This window comes from Cervus elaphus, chromosome 16 (assembly GCF_910594005.1).
Source record: "Cervus elaphus chromosome 16, mCerEla1.1, whole genome shotgun sequence".
NCBI classification, from domain to species: Eukaryota; Metazoa; Chordata; class Mammalia; order Artiodactyla; family Cervidae; genus Cervus; species Cervus elaphus.
The window spans coordinates 12,807,679-12,826,729 of NC_057830.1; the positions used below are offsets into that span (position 1 = coordinate 12,807,679).

At 42.0% G+C, this 19,051-nt stretch overlaps 1 protein-coding gene across 6 annotated transcripts in view; it reads right to left on the reverse strand.

The window, feature by feature from the left end:
* The window catches only part of PALM2AKAP2 (PALM2 and AKAP2 fusion), a 490,983-nt gene that overhangs the window by 266,283 nt on the left and 205,649 nt on the right, over positions 1–19,051 (reverse strand). For all 6 annotated transcript variants that reach the window (XM_043927344.1, XM_043927343.1, XM_043927342.1 and 3 more), the window contains 2 exons: positions 12,466–12,546; positions 6,448–6,578 (listed from right to left, as the gene is read on the reverse strand). In XM_043927344.1, coding sequence (XP_043783279.1) covers positions 6,448–6,578; positions 12,466–12,546 — 212 coding nt within the window. The remainder of the gene's footprint in view (positions 1–6,447; positions 6,579–12,465; positions 12,547–19,051) is intronic.

Consider the following 19,051-nt stretch of genomic DNA (forward strand, 5'->3'; position numbering starts at 1 on the left):
ACAATAGTGATATTAATATTTCACTGCACAGGTATATTTGTTTAGGAGGGATTTTTGGCCAACCTCCCAAATTAAAGGATCTCAGAATACCATAGCTGACGGATCCTGAGAGACCTCCCACTGAAAAGATGAGGGAATTGAGACCAGAGAGGATGAGAGATTTATCGAAAGCAACACGGCAAATTAGCAGCAGAGCCAGAATCAGCATCTTGGCTTTGGCACAGTTTGTTACTTTTTCATTTACCACTGCATGAGGTTTCTCATCTTCTTCGGGGGTAATTCTAAGGTGAGTGGACAAATTTTCCCTATATGTCTCACTAATGAAAGAAAGTTAACACTATATTTCAAACACTTGGTTAAATAAAGAACCTTAGGTGGAAAACCACAAGGCAAGTGACAAGACTTGTTGACTGGAGCAGATGTGAAATAGACAGAGCTGGTGTGGCTCTACCTAAAATCTCCAACAGCATTGATGGGAAACCCACTTGTGGCCCCCAGGGACCCATCATGTCCAGTGATGGCATGGACAATGGTGGGTGATGGGCCCAAGGCAGACACAATCCTTTGGGCTTTCTCAATATGGCACTTCAATGGAAAAGCAGACAGAAGATGTGATATTCAATTTTTTTAAAAAAGAGTACAGCTTTTTCTTTCAATGATTCCAACTTTTTTGTTTTTAAAAAAACCTGTTTTGCTCCTGGTTTCTAGTGAGCCGAGAATACAATTGACAGACTGACTGGGCCATCCCAACACTACGTCGTGAAAAGTTGTGCAAGAGAATTTAACAATCAATATATCCATTATACTGATCAGTTCTCATCTTCTTTCCCTGTCACCTTGATGTCATCACTTCAAGGCTATTGTGCTCTTAATTTCAGACAGAAACCTTTGAAAATTGGTAGAATTTTCTGGCCTACGTGAAAGTAGCTGTCTTTCCTGATCTGTATCAATTTGTGTTTGGTAAACCAAGGCTTTCCTGGTGGTTCAGATGGCAAAGAATCTGCCCGCCAAGCAGGAGACCTGGGTTCAATCCCTGGGTTGGGAAGATCCCCTGGAGAAGGGAATGGCAATTCACTCCAGTATTCCGCCTGGAGAACTCCATGAACAGAGGAGCCTGGAGGGCTACAGTCCATGGGGTCACAAAGAGTCAGGCACAATTGACGACAAACACTTTCACTTTCAAACCAAGGCTGTTTCTAATCAAGTTCAAATGAGAGCTTGGCTTCATCATGGAGCCTAGGGGGGACAGACCTCAGCCCAATGCCAGCCAGACAGCTTTATTCCCACCTATTCCCAGGTGGTGCTAGTGGTAAAGAACCTGCCTGCCAATGCAGGTAGACGTAAGAGACGAGGCTTCGATCCCTGGGTGGCGAAGATCCCCTTGAGGAGGGCACGGTAAGCCACTCCAGTATTCTTGCCTGGAGACTCCCATGGACAGAGGGGCCTGGCGGGCTACAGTCCATGGGGTCACACAGAATAGGACACAACTAAAGCAAGCAACTTAGCATGCACGCACGCACAGAAGTCCCAGAGCAGGGTTCAAATTTCCCTGAGTCAAAGCCTTCAAATCAGTCTGGAATCAAGGGTCAGGGTTGTCCTTTATGTGTTTGGATGAAATCAATTTTCTTACAACACTGTTTACTTCTCACTTCCCTTAGGGGTTTATAGGAATTAAAATTCCTATAATTATAAATAAAAATTATAGGGATTTCACTTATGATCTATGCTTTTTACCATTTTAGAAACTGTTCTTGAACCTGACCATGCAAAAGAATTACCTGGAGCAGTGTTTGAAAAACATAAATTACAAGGCTCCTCACCTTGGTTCCCTTGTGGTTCAGCTGGTAAAGAATCTGCCCGCAATGCGGGAGACCTGGGTTTGATCCCTGGGTTGGGAAGATCCCCTGGAGAAGGGAAAGGTACCCACTACAGTATTCTGGCCAAGAGAATTCCATGGACTGTATGATCCATGGGGTCACAAAGAGTCGGACACGACTGAGCAACTTTCACTTTCACCTTGGTCGCTGAATCCAAATTTCCTGGAATGAGACCTAGGCATTTATATTTTTCAAAAGCTTCCCAGGTGATTCTAACACCTAGATTTAATAATTTAGTTACATTTTTCCCTCCCTCCCTCTCTCCTCCCCTCTGTTTTTCCTGTCCTCTTTGTGGGCTGCCCTCAAGACCCAAGCACCACATATTATAGTTTTAAAAGACAGACATCTCAGTTCCAAGCCACCACCAATTTACAAATAACATTTTGGAAGAAAACATGTCTGTTAATTTGGAACTGCCTGTATAGTTACTGGAGCTATAAAGGGTTTTCAAATCAGAATTAGAAAGGTGGTTATGTTCTTTCTTCTTGAAGATATATCTAGTGAAACAGACATATGTCTAAGTGCAAATTCTCATGCTTTATTTTAAGTCTTCATCATATTCAGAACAGCCCAGACATAAGAATTCAGATGTGACCTAAATTCTACATACACATCAAGTTCTGAGTTAGGTTGCTACCATTACCTTCTCTTGTTCTAAACTAACCGAGCCTAATTTCCCTTCATCTTTCCTTGTAGGCTCCATCAGGTTCTTCAAGCTACTCTGAATTCACCAAGAGGAACTAACACACCTTCAGAGCACAAATGTACTAATATACTTTATTATATTCATATTATATATTAATACAGTTTGAAAAGAATTCATATATCTCTTTAGGAAAATCTAATTTGTTGCTAGGGGTGAACTTAGACGAGTGGACCCAAATGTTAAGATCTACAAATTAATGTTCTGTTTCAAACAAAGAAACTTTCCTTTAGAATTCCCTTATTTGGTGGTTCTGCAGAGAGTTTCCAGGATTCCTATTATGTAAAGATAAGATCTGACTTCAAAGCCACTCATATTTTCCTTTATTCTCTTCCTTTTCCTCTGAATTCCTGAGTTATTTTAGTTCATCCCCTTTCACATTCATTTGCTTTTCTGTACTTTTCCTCCTGCTGACCAGTTTTCCCTCATGTTTGCAGTTTTCAATGAAATAATCATGCTTCTGGAAGATTGAAGGATGAGTCCCCATTTTCACCCCTTCCTGTATCTGTACTCTTTGCCCCATAATTCTGAGTTCCTTCTACTAAAGGCTGACTGTCCATCTCCTCCCCTGGGTTTGGGGATGAACCATCCACCCACCTTGGCTAATGGCTCATGGGCGGTTCTGAGCCTATGCATTGTTGCCCTTTCAGCCCCTCCGCACCTCTGCCATCGCCATAAAAGGAAATTGTCATGATTAGTTCATTCGTGCAGGGAAAGTATGAGCAGACTCATCCAACCTACAGCTTAGCGTCACTTAGCCAAGGTCAGCTAAAATGAGCAAAGCCAGGCTAACCAATCCACACAGACTCTGTAAAACTGGAGGATGCTTCTGTTTACAGTGAGCCTTTAAAGCAGTTCAAGGGATTAAGAATGTGAGAGAGAACGAGTGTTTGACTTCAGGGAAGTGTCAGGTGACTGAATATCCTTTAAGGGAGGAGCAGGGGGAAAGCGCTTTTCTTTCTTCCCTTGGGACTGGAGCTTAGCGATGCTAAGCCCCATAGAAGACAGAAGATGTAAGGAAGATGAAGGGAAGCAGAAACTGACATCTAGGGTAGGGGGAAGCTCCTCCCACAAGAGGCCCTAAGGAGGAAGTGATGCCATTGGCAGCCCTGCTCCTACAGAAAAGCAGCTCCAGGGGCCACAGCTCATCCCCCAGCAAATGGCCAATGTCCATCTGGCCGATGTCCAGCAAAGCCATGATTATGGCAGAAAGAAATAGCCCCTGAATCCAGGCCTAAGCACCCCACTCCTAGCCCCTTAGTCTGTTAGGATTTCTTTCCTTCTGGCTTGGGAATCTCTCTCTCAAATGGCCTTCCAGGAGATTGCATGCATTGAATGAGTTCTTTCCTTACTCAAAAGATGAAAAGAGATTTTCTTTTTCTTTTTTTTTTTTTTGGAGTATGGTCATGCTCATCTGAACAACAAACCAGCACTTCACTCTTATATCTCACTCCAATGATTAATTTGGCCAAAACTGAGCCTTGATTTAAGACTCTACTTCCACATGCAATGGCTCATCTGACAGGTGAGAGTTACTACCTACTGGGCCAGAACCATAATATATTTGTATTCAAGTCAAAGTGAAACTGCCAGTGTTGCTGAGGACCACGTTTTCTGATGCCAATTAAGAAAAGTAGAAAAGGTCATGGAACTAGTTTTATCCTACTTTCCAAACCCTGTCTGCCTTCCATCTGTAATAACACCTACAACATGAAATGAATGTACATGACAGGCTCAGTGAGAAAAGACATCCGGGTTTTAAAAAATGATTTTTAAATCAGATTTTCTGCCCATCTGTGTGTACCCTGTCTCCCTCCACTTCAGAGGGGGCCTGCAATTTTCATCTTTGTTTCTTCATCCTGCCTGGAACTCCTCAGGAGTATAATGCTGTCCCATATGAGCCCAAACCACAGTTCTTGCTGTGACTAGACTGTACCTAAGTCACTGGTTCCCAGGGTTTTGCCAGCTTGGACTGGAGAGTAACTTCCCAGGCTCCCTCTGCCAGGCAGGTCCCCTGATGTGGTGCACCCAGCCCCAATCCTTTCATTCAGCAAACAACTATGGGGCATCTACTTGGTGCCAGACCCATCTGTCCTGATTACGTGAAACCAGGAAGAAAGAGACAGGAAATGGACTAGAGCTTTTAACAAGAGTAAAGACAAAGAGATGCTATATGGTCTCAACTGTCATTGCAGCTGAAAGCACCATGGACTTGCCACTTTGAGACTTAAAAACAAACCTCCTATAAAACCATTTCTCAAAAGAAAGAAAAAAAAGAAATTTCTCAGAGCTGTCTTTTCCTCTTCAACTTACTGTCGCTGTTTCCCATTATTCATGGCTCCCTCATCTTGTCTAAGATGCAGCAAGCTGAGCCACTTTTGAGGCGAGGCAATCCCCAAAGCTCAGGACACTGGGCCACTCATTCTGCCCATTCCCCTTCCTATCTTCTGGGCTTCTAACATGAAGAAGTCCCATTTTTCCCTCTGGGATCCTGGAGGTACTTGTCCTCACAAGCTTGAGGTCAGCATTCACATAATTAAAGTTTCTTCTTCTTATGATATACATATATAGATATATATAGATATAGATATATATTTAAATAATTGGGTTGGTCAGAAAGTTCATTTGGGTTTTTCTGTAACATCTTATGGCAAAACCCAAATGAATTTTTCAGCCAATCCTATACATACACACAGAGACATATATATGTTAGTACATAATTTAGCCTTTCCAATATTATATATATATATATGTACATATAATACTTAGCTTTTATCCTTTATATTTTAAGAAAAATGTGCTTGTGTATGTATATGTATGTACACACACACACACACACATCTCATATGAACTTTTTCTTAGCAGGTTTCCCCCACAAGCAAAGCTTGGCCAAGCTGCTCCAAGAACTCTTCAAGGGGCATTGGGGCTCCAGGAAAGCAGGGAGAAGGCCTGGGGCCTTACAGTCAGTCTGCTTCTCCCTTTGGTGATGCTGTTCGGGTCCCCAGGGTATTCTCAGCAGCTTCATTCACTCTTGGGTACAAATGACTGGAAGCAAATTAGCTATTACTCTTTGTATTTTAAAAGAGTTCAAAAACCCCAGGAGAAAGAGATGACACTCTCCAGGATGAGATTGCCGGCAGAATTTGGGGGATGAGGTGGAGATGGAGATTTTGTTCTAAGGCACCTCCACTCACCATCTTCCGCACCATCTCACATCTCTGGCTGGGTGTCCTGGGACCTGCTGTGGCTACAATTCCCAAATGGAAACCTATATTTGTTTTGCTTCTGTATGAGTCTGGCTAGACACTGGACATATAGGAAGGTCACTTATCTCCTAGACTGAAATGTTCAGAACCTGCTTGAGGACCACAGAGCACCCTCTACAGCACAGAAACCAGAGAATACTTAGTGAATCTTTCAGAGCACAGGCACACAGCCTTCAGAGGGACCCTCAGTGTCAATTCCAAGACCCTTGGCTATAGATGTCCCACTTCAAGATCAAATGTAGTAAATTTGGCAACAGACTAACAGCTAACAGCCTGAGCTCAAGAAGGAAAAAGGCAAGAGCTGATACAAGAACTCAAAAGGGGGACATTTAGTGAAGGGGCAAGCTGCTCATCACACCTAGTTGGTCCATGAAGACATCACTAAACTACGTGACAGCGCAATATGATACTTAGTCCTCAGAGTAAAAATTCTGGATCCTCTGGGAAAGTTTCAGCAGCGACAGTGCACATACTCTGTTGAGGAAGATAATTCTAAAGCTCTGGGAAAAGGCGATGGCGTTCAGCACCGCCTCCTAGAGGAGAAGGGCAGTTACTGCACTGTAAAGGCACAGCGTGTGGCCCTGGACCGGAAACCACCTACCTCTGAATGTTATCTTCAAGCTGCTTGACTCTGAACTCATCCTCCTCAGACTGCCGCCTCCTGGCTTCCTCTTCTTCCGCGGTTCCAGCAGGTATACCCTGCAGCAGCCATTTTTCTCGAAGTACTTTAGACTGTAGGAATAAGAAAGAGAACGGACTGACGATGCCTTTCAGTTCACACCGTCCTCTCCCTCTGTCTCAGCTTCACCCCTCAGCAGTGGGCCCCCACTTGCTCCTGCTTTATGCCCAGAGAGCCACCAGAAGGATTGATTCCCGCATTTTCTATGATTAACAAGTTTGAAAACATACAGAAGAAACTAGACGATGCATTCCTGTGTAATTTCATGTGCATTTAACAATTATAAACATTTTGTCATATTTCCCCGTATATTCTTCCCACAGAAGCATTTTAAAGTAAATAACCAATATCAGGCCATGGGATTCCATGGCTCCTCTGTCCAGGAAATTCTCCAGGCAAGAATACTGGAGTAGGTTACCATTTCCTCCTCCAGGGGATCTTCCCAACTCTGGGATTGAGCCCGGGTCTCCTGCATTGCAGGTGGATTCTTCACCATCTGAGCCACCAGGGAAGCCCTTCCCACTGAAGCCTCTTAAATAACCAACATTAGGACATTTCACCTATAAATATTTCAGTATGAGTCTCTAAAAAATAAGGACATTTCCTATGCATCTACAGATTGATTATAAAATCTCCCAAGAACACTTAATATCCAGTCCATCTTAATGAGTTCATTTTAAAAGATTAAAAAGTACTCCGTAAAAAAGTACTTAAAATTTATGGGGCATTGTTTAATAATATAAAATCAGGTGTGAAATCTTGTGGTGCAATTTGTATATGCTGGTGGCTGTCTTGCCGGCTGAGTTGTATCCCTGTAGGGGACAGGAAGAGGGGATCTAACAGAACAAGACCGTGGGCCTGTCTCAGGGAACTCAGTTTTCCAGAGGTGTTCTGACATTATAAGTTCCTTTACACCATGTACCCTGCCTGCCTGGTCAATATTTTCAAATTTGAACTTGACTTTTCACACAGACTAAAAACCAAGAAAAGTCTAAAATTAGTTTGAATGGTTCACAATTGTGAGAGACACAATCGTAATGTCTTTGTAAGCAAGGCTCCTGATACCTTCAGGCTTCTCAGCAAATGACCTTGGAGTGTTGATAATAAACATCTCACAGGGTCACAAGTCCGTCTTTGTTTTTTCATTCAGTCGTCTGGAGAGAAAAGGCTGTGGTTCTTTAAATATAAAAAATATGTTTTTTCATAGCTTGGATTTAGAAGAAAACTCTAGTCAGTGTTCCTGCTCATGAATAAATAATTCAAAGGCAGCTTACGTACTGAAGATGTGGTTATGAGCAACTGGATGCTGACCCTGCCAATGTGCCATACAAACCTTTATAAATGGGACAGTCCCAAAAGGATTCACGTGGCAATCTGTACTGAGGGCTTGCTGTTGCTGGGACCTTGACATGCCCAATGAAACAGACAAATCTCAGGCAATTCAACCAAGGGGCAAAGGGAATATTAAATTCTGTCTGGTACAATCCAATAGTTGATTTACTGTTTTAAACTCACATGATCATGAGTTACATAATAAAAACAATAAAAATAAGTAATTGTGTCCATGGAGTTAAAAGCCAAGACAATTTTTCAAAAGAAGAATAGTGATGGCTCTTGCTGCATGAAATATTATCACATATTAAATGGCTAGAGGGATTAAAGAGAATGAAATTAACACAGGAATGGCAGATTAATGGAATAAAAAGAATTCACAAGTGGCGGACTTGAGTGTAAGTGAGAAATACGTATGTGACAAAGAAGACATTTAAATCTGTGGGGAAAAAATTAATCGATAAATCATGTTGAGGCCACCGCCTCACCATCACTGAAAAGTAAAGTTATTCCTACCTTGTTCCTTATAGGAAAATACATTCTAGATTTTAATCGACAAACTACTGAAGTAGAAGAAACATCATAGGTTAAGTGTTCAAGATGGAGATGTTCTTTCCAAGGTCAACATCAAGGTCACAAATTGTAAAGTGAATGTTAGATGTGAGTTCATACAAATTATAAACTTTTGTACGAGAACTTCAAAGAACCCATATACAAAAATCAAAACTGAGATCAAAGCTAATGTATTTTGGATACTAATGTTAATGTAATTTCATTTTACTCTCAGGCTGATGAGGCCTATAGTAAGGGTTCCATATCTTATTCTATAAAAATATATTGGGCCATATCTGGGTGGTAAGCAGATAATTGATAAGTTTTTGCTTTATATTTTCCTATACTTTTAAATTTCACTCTTGAAATGATTACACACTTCTTCTTTTATAATCAAGAAAAAGAATACATCTATTAAAATTGCTTGCTGGTCCCATACATGAGCATTTTTTAGAAATTCTTCGCCACAAATATTAGATACTCAATAAATCTAAGGATCTTATAAAAAGAAATCTGAGTTTAATTTGGCCAGGACCTCAAGGTACCCGGAGGTTTCCTAATCTGTGGGTTGCAGCAGCTAATATTTCAACACCTCCTTCATTGCCTTATAGAATTTGCTTGTCACTCATATAGAAAGTAATGATATTTCATGTTGTGGAGTTACTATATAGCCCTAACTATTGCAATTAACAAGTATATTAATCAAATATACAAGTATCAACATGATTGCCTTGCATTCTATTTATTTGCTTTGACAAGAGACCAGTGAATGTCTAAATAATTCTATTTCATGGCATAATAATAAGCATCCAAAGACTTTGATAATGAGAATTATATATTAATAAAAATGAAATCAAATTCTAATGTTTTTCCATTTAAATCTGCACTGAGATTATTTTTTTTTCCTAAGAGCATATCTGGGATTTTGAAAAATGGTAAAATAAATAGTAATTACTGACCTATTTTCTACTTCAAGAAACTACCAATCATCACTGCAGCATACCTCCACATGGTCCAAACTTCCCAGAGCCCATGAAAATATATTTAGAGTAAAAGAGACACCGAGGAGCACAACTGACGTCTCTCTAGACAAATTATTTCATTTGAAGAAAACAGTCTCCTGGGGAAAGCATGATTATGGAGACAGTCCTGGGGTTCAACTGGGCTCCCCCACTTGGAGTTTTTATGTTCTTGGGCAAGCTACTTGATCTCACCAGTTTGTTTTCTCACGTAACCCAGGGGGAGTAGTATCTACTTTGGTGTCATTATTGAGGGGATGTATTTAAAGTATCACACACACATTAGGCATTGAAAAAAAATGATGACTATTATTTAAAAAAAATTTTTATTGAATTTGTTACAATATTGCTTCTGTTTTATGCTGGTTTTTTTTTTTTTTTTTGGCCTTGAGGCATGTGGGATCCCAGGAATCAAACCTGCACTCCTGCCTTAGAAGGTAAAGTCTTAAAGACTGGACTACCAGGGAAGTCCCAGTGATGACTATTCTTGAGTAGTCACCATTGATGATGGACAAAGGGATGATGTGGCTGCTGCGTTGCCAGCAGGATGCTGGCTGGGTCTCCACCAAGAGCCCAGGGGGAACTATAACCTCAATGAATGTACTACCATCCAGGGGTGAGGCTGCCAAGCTCCAGAATGAGCCATCACAGGGAAGGTGACTCATGCTATTTAAGGTCAGTGCACAGTTAACTGATTTAAAGTAGAACTTATTCCTTTCTGGTGCCTGCAGTGATCATATCTCTCAGTCAGGCACCACCTTCCTCATAGTAAAACAACTCCATTATTTTGGGGAGGGTGGACCAGGAACAAAGAGAGGCAGTCATGAAGTAGGTTCCACCTGTGTTGCAGCGAGGCTAGTGACTGTCCTCACCCAATCTCACCAGGGCATAGAAACTCGAGACCTCCCAGAGCTGGCATCTCCCTCCAGTGTAACACCTGATGAACCACATTGGAGATCTCTGAGCTTTCTTTTTCTGTTGTTCAAGGCTAGTGGTCCACTCCCACTCTGTCTATAGAGGTTTTCCCCAGTAAGAGAAAAATATAGTGCACTGGTCTCTCCATCATTAAATTTCTATCATTTCCAATCCTTTCTCTCCAGATAAGGGCAAGGTAACCTTGGTGAAAGTGCCATGTATTTCCTCAAATAGTCAATCTCATCAACTGTGTGATAATTTTACCAGGATAACCACAGAGAACTATCTTATTCCCTTGTCTCCAAGTCTTTGCAGGAATCTCACTGCTTTCCTATGCAATACTAAATCATTTGTACTGTTATTTTTATTGATTGGATGAGTGGGTGGATGGATAACAGACAGATGAAATATGAAATAAACACTGCAACATTGGACTGGATCAGCAATGAATGAATCCTTGGTATCTTATTTGACACCCAGAAAGATGAGAAGTGAGACAAAAGAAACTTGATCTTCTGACATATGTTTATTGCCTGACTTTTGATTCAAGGAATGCAGATGCAAAGAACTTCACTGAGCTGAAAGAGGACAGAATCTGTCTAGTCAAAAACATCCTCTCATTCTTTCAGTATTCTTATTCAAAAGTTCACCTTTGAAGCAAGAATTCACTGAGGTTTAGTAAATTTTGGTCTCTTATCAGGAGTGAGTTGACTGCACTCTGAGCCAGAGACCCAGCTCTGTCCAGATTGACCTTGAACAATTCACTTGGTTCTATGAAGTAAGCTCAAGCCACACCTCTCTGTAAAAAGAAGATGCTAACTTTGGCCCCCAGCCCTCCCTGAGGAACATGGTAAGGAAAAAAAAGTGGCATACAGCACAGATGCAAAGCTTCTTACAAGGAAAGGTCCATAAATGGATTCACATGATAAGCAGTAAGACAGAAAAAGGCAATTTTCACTATCGTGCTTTTTTTCCTTTTAAACACTTTTCTCTAGTTCAAGTTAACGGTGAACTGATAAATATGGGAGGCAGATTTAGGTCATGTTGCTATTTAAAATCATGTTGCTGATGATTTCATTCTGAGGATTCATTTAGCACAACCTTGTCTTCTAGAAAAGAATGGGAAACGCAACTGTAAAGGTTCCTCTTGCTAAAAAAAAAAAAAAGAAAATCCAAATAATCCACATCTAGCATCACCCAGAGAGTCAGCCCCACCTTCCCAACTAGCCCTCTGAGCGATCCAATTTCTCTACGTGCAATGTCACGGCAACTTGAGGTGAGCAGGAGAAACCTTTTCTCAAAAAGCCAGGGGCAGTGAAAAGCCAGCAGCACCGCCCCGCTGGCCACTGGTCACACTATTCTCTGAGCCTGCAGAAAGCAACGTTCTGCAGCCGGTGGAGTCCCTGTGACGGTGATAGAGCTTTCTCCTGGGCTGCCATCAATTATAATGCTTAAGTGCATTATGTTTTAAAGAAAAATAAATAAATAAGCATCTCTCTCTTCCCCGTAGTGCAATGAAAAGCAACCAAGTCAAATAATTTCAATGCTATCTTTTGACAGTACTCTAACAGGACACTTTGAAAACTATTAAAGTAGAAATAAAACACATACATAATCCAGCATGCACAGCATTGCTCTTTTACCAGACCACACTGCTCTGATCTCCCTCTCCTCCATATCAAGAAAGAAAAGATTGATATTTTGAATTTAATAAAGAGCACTATGTTAAATGTATCTTTGAGAACCTCTGCACGCATGCACACATACATACAGCACCTATGGATTAGAGATATAGCCCCGGAACTCTGCCTCACCCACCATGTGGAAATTCTCCTCCAATTTCTATATATAACCACCACAGTTCAGAGGCACACCCCACCCCCCTAAACCCATCCACAGGCACCCTATCATCTCATCAGGCTTGCAGAAATTGGAACGCTGTGTAACAATGCCCTGAATTTGAGAAATTCACAAGAACAGCCCAGGGATGGTTTCCTGACTGAATGAAAAAGGGCTGGGGCAGCCCTCGGCAGTGCCTTCACCCAGGGCAGGCTCTGCCCGGCTCTCTGGCGTGTGATCTGCATGTCTAATAACAGACAGGTTCGAGGGATCAGCTGCTTACCTTGGAATGCTGCAGCAGAAGTATCTGCTCGTCCAGCTCTTGGCGCTTGCCTTCTATCTCCGTCTGCCTCTTTCTTTTTTCCTTGAAAATAAAAGAGAGAGAGAGGCTGTAAGAGTGGGTGGGTGTTGGCTCCGGGAATCTGACGGCAGGAAGCAGCAGCGGCTGTACACATCTGCAGAGACCCTTCCAGAGATGCTGGGCGCACACCCTTGTCACCTGCCCCTCCGGGTCTGGGTGTGTTGTAAGCAGCAGCCTTCTCCTAACATGTCTGCTGTGGGCTCAGTGAGTGGGAGAATTCTCCTCACTCAGCCAAGCTGCAACAATTTAATCCAGAAGAAAGCAGCTTCTACACACACACACACACACACACACAGTCATGTTCTGTGCGGTGTTAATTTAGAGACAAAGAATAAAAATGTCTCAACTGTGAAGATTAGAGGTTGTTCTCAACTGCAAAGATAAGAGAATAAAACCATGAGAAATTCTGGGCTTAGATTCTTGTTATCGAAACCCTACATATAAATAATGCCATACAATTTCAAATTTTGTAGGACAAATCATCCAGCTGGACTGACCAAACAATGCAAATTAGATGGGTGGTCTTTGTTTAAGCTCCTCTTGGAGGGAGCATTTCATGTGGGCAAGGGCTCACCCAGGTTATGGTCAATGTGAAGTCTGGACTTGGGCTGCCTGGGTCCAATTCCCAGCTTTCCTATTTGTTACCTGTGTGACCTCGGACAAGTTCTTTTACCTCCCTAGGTCTGGAATAAAGAGAAGATAAGAACCGTACCTAAACCATATAGCTGGGGCACTGATAATGATACATGTAAAGGACTTAGAACAATGACCGGGCACATAGTAAATGCTCAATAAATATTATTTGCCATTACACTTACTGTCACATATTTACTTCTAGACAATGCCTAGAGATGGCTTTTTAAAAGAATGTATTTCCCTTGTATTCAGAGCATAAATGTTTCACTGGAGTGTACACTTTGTATTTTTCTTCTCTATACATAGCAAATAGAAACAATAAACATCACATAAAGGTGATTAATTTCTATTCTTATAGAAAGGCCTGCCCTTATGATAGCTTACATGGTTAATATTTTGTCTCCAAAGTGCATAAGGGTGTGGTTTACTGACACGTTTACTGCACTAGACTATTTCCTTTTATTCACATAAGCAGGGGGAAACTTGTTAGACAAGATATAATTGTGTTTTACACAACAGCCACATCCTGAAGAAGACAAAAATGTACAAGCCTGGTTGTCCTGCTCTATGTGAAGGGAACCTTTAATTTCATGCAATTGCGATGTTTCTGTGGATGTGATTGTACCACTGCTGTTCAAATCAACACAGCAATAATTTGTTATAACCAAGTTCTTCTGTGTAATGCACAGACTTTGAAGAAAGAGTAGTTTATAATTTCAAGCCACTGGGACATAATATCCAAGTCAGGGACATAATCTCCTGTGAGACCTGAGAATATTCTAGGAACTTATTATTTACCAAAGAACTCCAATCCATGGTGCACCATCGATGCTGCTTAATCCCAGAGGACGTCCAAGAATACACAATATGTGGAGGTAGACGGGAAAAGAAAGACCAATGATAAGAACCCACCTGTCCAGCATCTCAAAGGTACTACATGATCAAGCAAAAACATCTAGAACCACTAGCTCTATATTCCAGGATTTCTCAAGAGTAAGTTTACTGGACTTTATCTTTCATTCCCATGGGCTATCAAGGTATATTTGCATACATGCACGCTCAGTCACTCAGTTGTGGCCAACGCTTGGCAACCCCATGGACTGTAGCCCGCCAGGCTCCTCTGTCCATGGGATTATCATGGCAAGAATCCTGAAGTGGGCTGCCATCAGAAGTTGCCATTAATAAGCCCATGTGCCAAAACTACTGAAGCTCATGAGTCCTAGGAGCCCATGTTCCACAACAAGAGAAGCCACTGCAATGAGAAGCTCACACACCACAACTAGAGAGGAGCCCCTACTCCTGCAACTAGAGAAAAGCCCACACAGCAATGAAGACCCAGCGCATCCAAAAATAAAATAATAATAATAAACACATGTTAACTGAGTGCTGTGTATGTTACAGACTGAATGTTTGCATTCTCCCCCAAAATTCCTATATTGAAACTTAACCCCCAAGGTGATGATGGTATTAGGAGGTGGGACCTTTAGTAGGTGATTAGGTCATAAAGGTGGGGCTTGTGAATGGGGTCAGTGCTCTTACAAAGAGAACCCAGAGAGCTCTTTCATTCCTTCCACTATGCAAAAACCCACTGAGAACAGGGCTCCCTATGAATCAGGGAGCAGACCCCCACTAGAGACCAAATCAATGGGTGCCTTGATCTTAGACTTCTAAGATTTCTTAGGGCTGTGAGTAAAAAAATTCTGTTGTTTATAAGCCACTCATTCTATGGCATTTCATTACAGGAAACTGAATGGACAATGGGCTTCCCTGGTGGCTTAGATGGTAAGGAATCTGCCTGCAATGCAGGAGACCCAATCCCTGGGTTGGAAAGATCCCCTGGAGAGAGGAATGGCTACCTACTCCAGTATTCTTGCCTGGAGAATTCCATGGACAGAGGAGCCTGGTGGTGTTCTAATTACAGATCTGGTCATTTGCAAATCTTCCCTAGGCTTTCCCTCCTCTGAGTCTTTGTTCATGTAAAGTTCTCACTGCAAGTTGCCATCCATCATATTGATGAACTATGTTTGAACAGAAGAAATATCACCAGATGGTACAGGCAATGAACCTTAATATAGGTAGACTCACTAGTGGTCACTGTGAACAGCTATGATCGTGAAAGATGCATGACTTTAAGTTAGTTCTTTAATGAATAAACCAAGGTAGGAATTAGGTAGGTACAGTGAATCAGCAGTACATTCCAGGGAATGTGTGAGCAGGGGTGAAACACATTGCATATTCCAGGGATATGGAAATAGAAAGGAAATAAAACTGAGGTGCAGGGCTTGCCTTTAGTAGAGACCTCTGAGACCTTGGATGCCAGGCCAAGAAGTTTGGATTTTATTATATGAACCATGTAACATCATTGTGGGTTCTAATCCAGAGAGTAATATGGTGAAATGGCATTTTAGGAACACCATCTTGCACTAGTGTAAAGGATGGATTAATAGGGGTTAGAACACATTTCCTGTAAATAGCCACATAGCAAACATTTTAGCTTTTGTGGAATATACAGTCCCTGTTGTAGCTACTCAATGCAGCCATTGCAGTGCAAAAATACCTGTAGACAATCTGTAAATAAATGCACGTGTCTGTTCTAATGAGCCTTCATTGACAAACACAGGTGGTGGACCAGACTTAGCCCATGGTCGGAGTTTCCTGACCTCTGGATGAGAAGATCATTAAATGTCTTAGGAAGATGTCTTATATTGTAAGTGGGAATGTACACTGGTGCGGCCACTATGGAAAATAGTCTGGAAGTTTCTCAAAAAACTAAAAATAGAGTTACCTTATGATCCAGTAATCCCGCTCCTGGGCATATATCCAGACAAAACTATAAGTTAAAAAGATACATGCCACCCCAGTGTTCAGAGCAGCACTGTTTACAGTAGTTAAGGCATGGAAACAATCTAAATGTCCATTGACAGATGAATGGATAAAGAAGATGTGGGGTGTGTGTGTGTGTGTGTGTGTATACGACTGACGTGACTCAGCAGCAGCAGCATATATATATATACATATATATATATATATACACACATACACACAATGGAATACTTGTTTAGTTGCTAAGTTGTGTCCAACTCTTTGCAACCCATGGACTGTAGCCCACCAGGCTCCTCTGTCCATGGGATTTCCCTTCTCCAGGGAATCTTCCCAACCCAAGGACTGAACCTGCGTCTTCTGCTGGCAGGTGGATTCTTTACCACTGAGCCACTCAGGAAGCCCCACAATGGAATACTACTCAGCCATGAAAAGGAATAAAACCTGGGTAAGCCTAGAGATTATCATACTAAGTGAAATAAGTCAGAACGAGAAAGAAAAATACCATATGATATCACTTATATGTGAGATGTTAAATATGACAAATGAATTTATTCACAAAACAGAGTCCAGACATAGACAACAGGCTTGTGGTTGCCTAGGGGGCCTGGGGAGGGGAAGGGATGGATTGCCAGGGTAGGGGAGTTTGGGATTAGCAGATGCAAACTATTACATATAGAATGGATAAACAAGGCTCTCCTGTTTAGCACAGGGAACTATATTCAACATCCTGAGATAAACCATAATAGACAAGAAGATGAAAAAGAATATATATATATATATAAAACCAAATAATTTTTCTGTACACCAGAAATTAATACAACACTGGAAATAAACTATATTTCAGCTAAAAAATGCAATTAAAAAACATTTTAGGAGGATGCTACATTCACCCTGGGGTACAGTGGAGATGGATAAACTAACAGGCCCATCCTAGCTCAAAGCTGTTCCAATCAGGTTGAAAAGTAAAGGACCAACGCAGAGAGAACTGATGAGGCTCAGGACTAATCGGGGCTGAGGCAGTGTGGGGTCTTGGCTTTGAGCCACACAGACGGTGTTGATGTAGGAACGGGTAACAGAGGGAAGGTGCCGCTTTCCCATCTATTCCATATTCATACATTGCCTTTGGAAATTCCGTATTGGGCTGAAGCCAGAAACCCAAGAGTTGTTAACACATACAACTGGGCATCAGCCTCTTCTCACCTGTGTTCTATCTGATGAAGACTCTGGGCTTGGTCCCAGCACAAGAACACTTTTGTGTCCATGACTATTGCGGGGAGTCTTTGATGACCCCTTCCACAGAGATGGAGTTAGGTCTTAAAGTCACTCCCAACCGGACAAGAGGTAAGATGTACAATCCGCACGTGTACAGATCAGACATGAGTCACAGCACAGCACGCTCAAGGAGGTCACTGCTGACTTCCTATTGCATGTTTACTTGGGCCAGGCCATGCATCGCACCTGGCTAGCCCACTGCTTCCCAGACTTCTCCTTCCCTTAATCAAGGCAAAACCACTAGCTCTTGGGCCCTCTTCTCACTTCTTCTCAAATGTCTAAATGCAGACATTTAGTCTACACGATTTCCTTTACTCTCAACAGCTACACAACCTATATAATATCAGTATAGATAACTATCAGATCTATATTTTCAGCCTAGATTTCTCCTCTGAGTTCCAAATTTCCATATCCAACTGCCAACTGTTCATATCCAGCCCCTCAAACCAAACCCTGAGTCATCCTGTTGGCCATCCCTCCTGCCCTACTCTCACATCTATTCCTTCTGTATTCTTCATCTCAGAAAATGACATCATCCCAATCGGAAATCTGGTTTATTCTAGATACTCACCAAGTCCTGATGCTTCTGCTTGTCATTTTGCACACCTTCCCCTTCCCCACTGTAACATTACAACCTTAATCCTCCCTCGTTTACCTCCGCACCCCCACATGCAGACTCCTCTACGTCAGCACTCCACAGTGCTGAACTGTTTATATCCTCTGGCCATCTGGATTACCGCAGTGATTTCCTCACTAGTCTTCCTGTCCCCGAGTCTTGGCTCTGAGCAAGGCACCCTCTGTTTTGCTGCCACAGTAATATTTTAAAATAGAAATCTGACTACTTCCATCTCCGGCCTAAAATCCCAGGATGTCTCCCACTGCCTACAGTGCAAATAGTTAAGTTCCTTCCAGTGGCCAAGAAGCCCCTCTTTATCTCAGTTTCATCTCAAGCCATGCCTGCCCGCCACCTGCCAACCATATGCTCCAACCTCAACACATGATCTTAAGTTTCCTGATTTGCCAGGTGGGTTCAAGCCTTCCTGATTTTGCTCTTACTGCTCCCTCTAACAATAATGGATTTCACTCACTCCTTCATCTGACAAAAGCCTTTTCTCCATGACAACCAGCTTAAATATCCATGAAGCTAGAGTGACCACCTGACCAGTCTTCCTTTCTTTGGAGAACCCACCTACGCTCACTGTAAATGGCATTGATGGAAATGCCAGACACAGTCAGTCACATATAGCCCGACTCATCCCTGCCACAAGAACTTGTGTGTGACATAGGTTAGGACAATTGAACTACCTTATCCTGTTCCAATAGGGACTGGTCCAAGGAGCAACTAAATGACTGAAGCAGAACCTAGAAGAGACATTTCTAGGGATAGACACGTGAATCCCAGGAGAGAAAAGCTCCCTTTTCACTAAGGTCAAGCCACGATGATGTCTCAGTGGCAGTTTTCCCAAGCCACATGGAAGAAACACATCCATGCTGGAGAAAGATTAATCTGTAGAGACAGAGAGGCAGAGCTCGAAGACAAAGGAGGATCCGAGTGACACTGTCTGAGTCCCAGATCTAGTTGCACATGAAGCTAGAACCATTTGTGGGCTTCCTAAATTACATACACTCATAAATCTCCCTTCTGCTTATGCTAGTTTGAGTGGTGTTTCTGTCACTTGCAACTCAATGAGTTCTGAAAATTACAGAAACCTTTTCTGCTCCATCCAAATAGAATTCATCACCCTTTCCTTCTTTCTTCCTTTAATGAACTATAGAT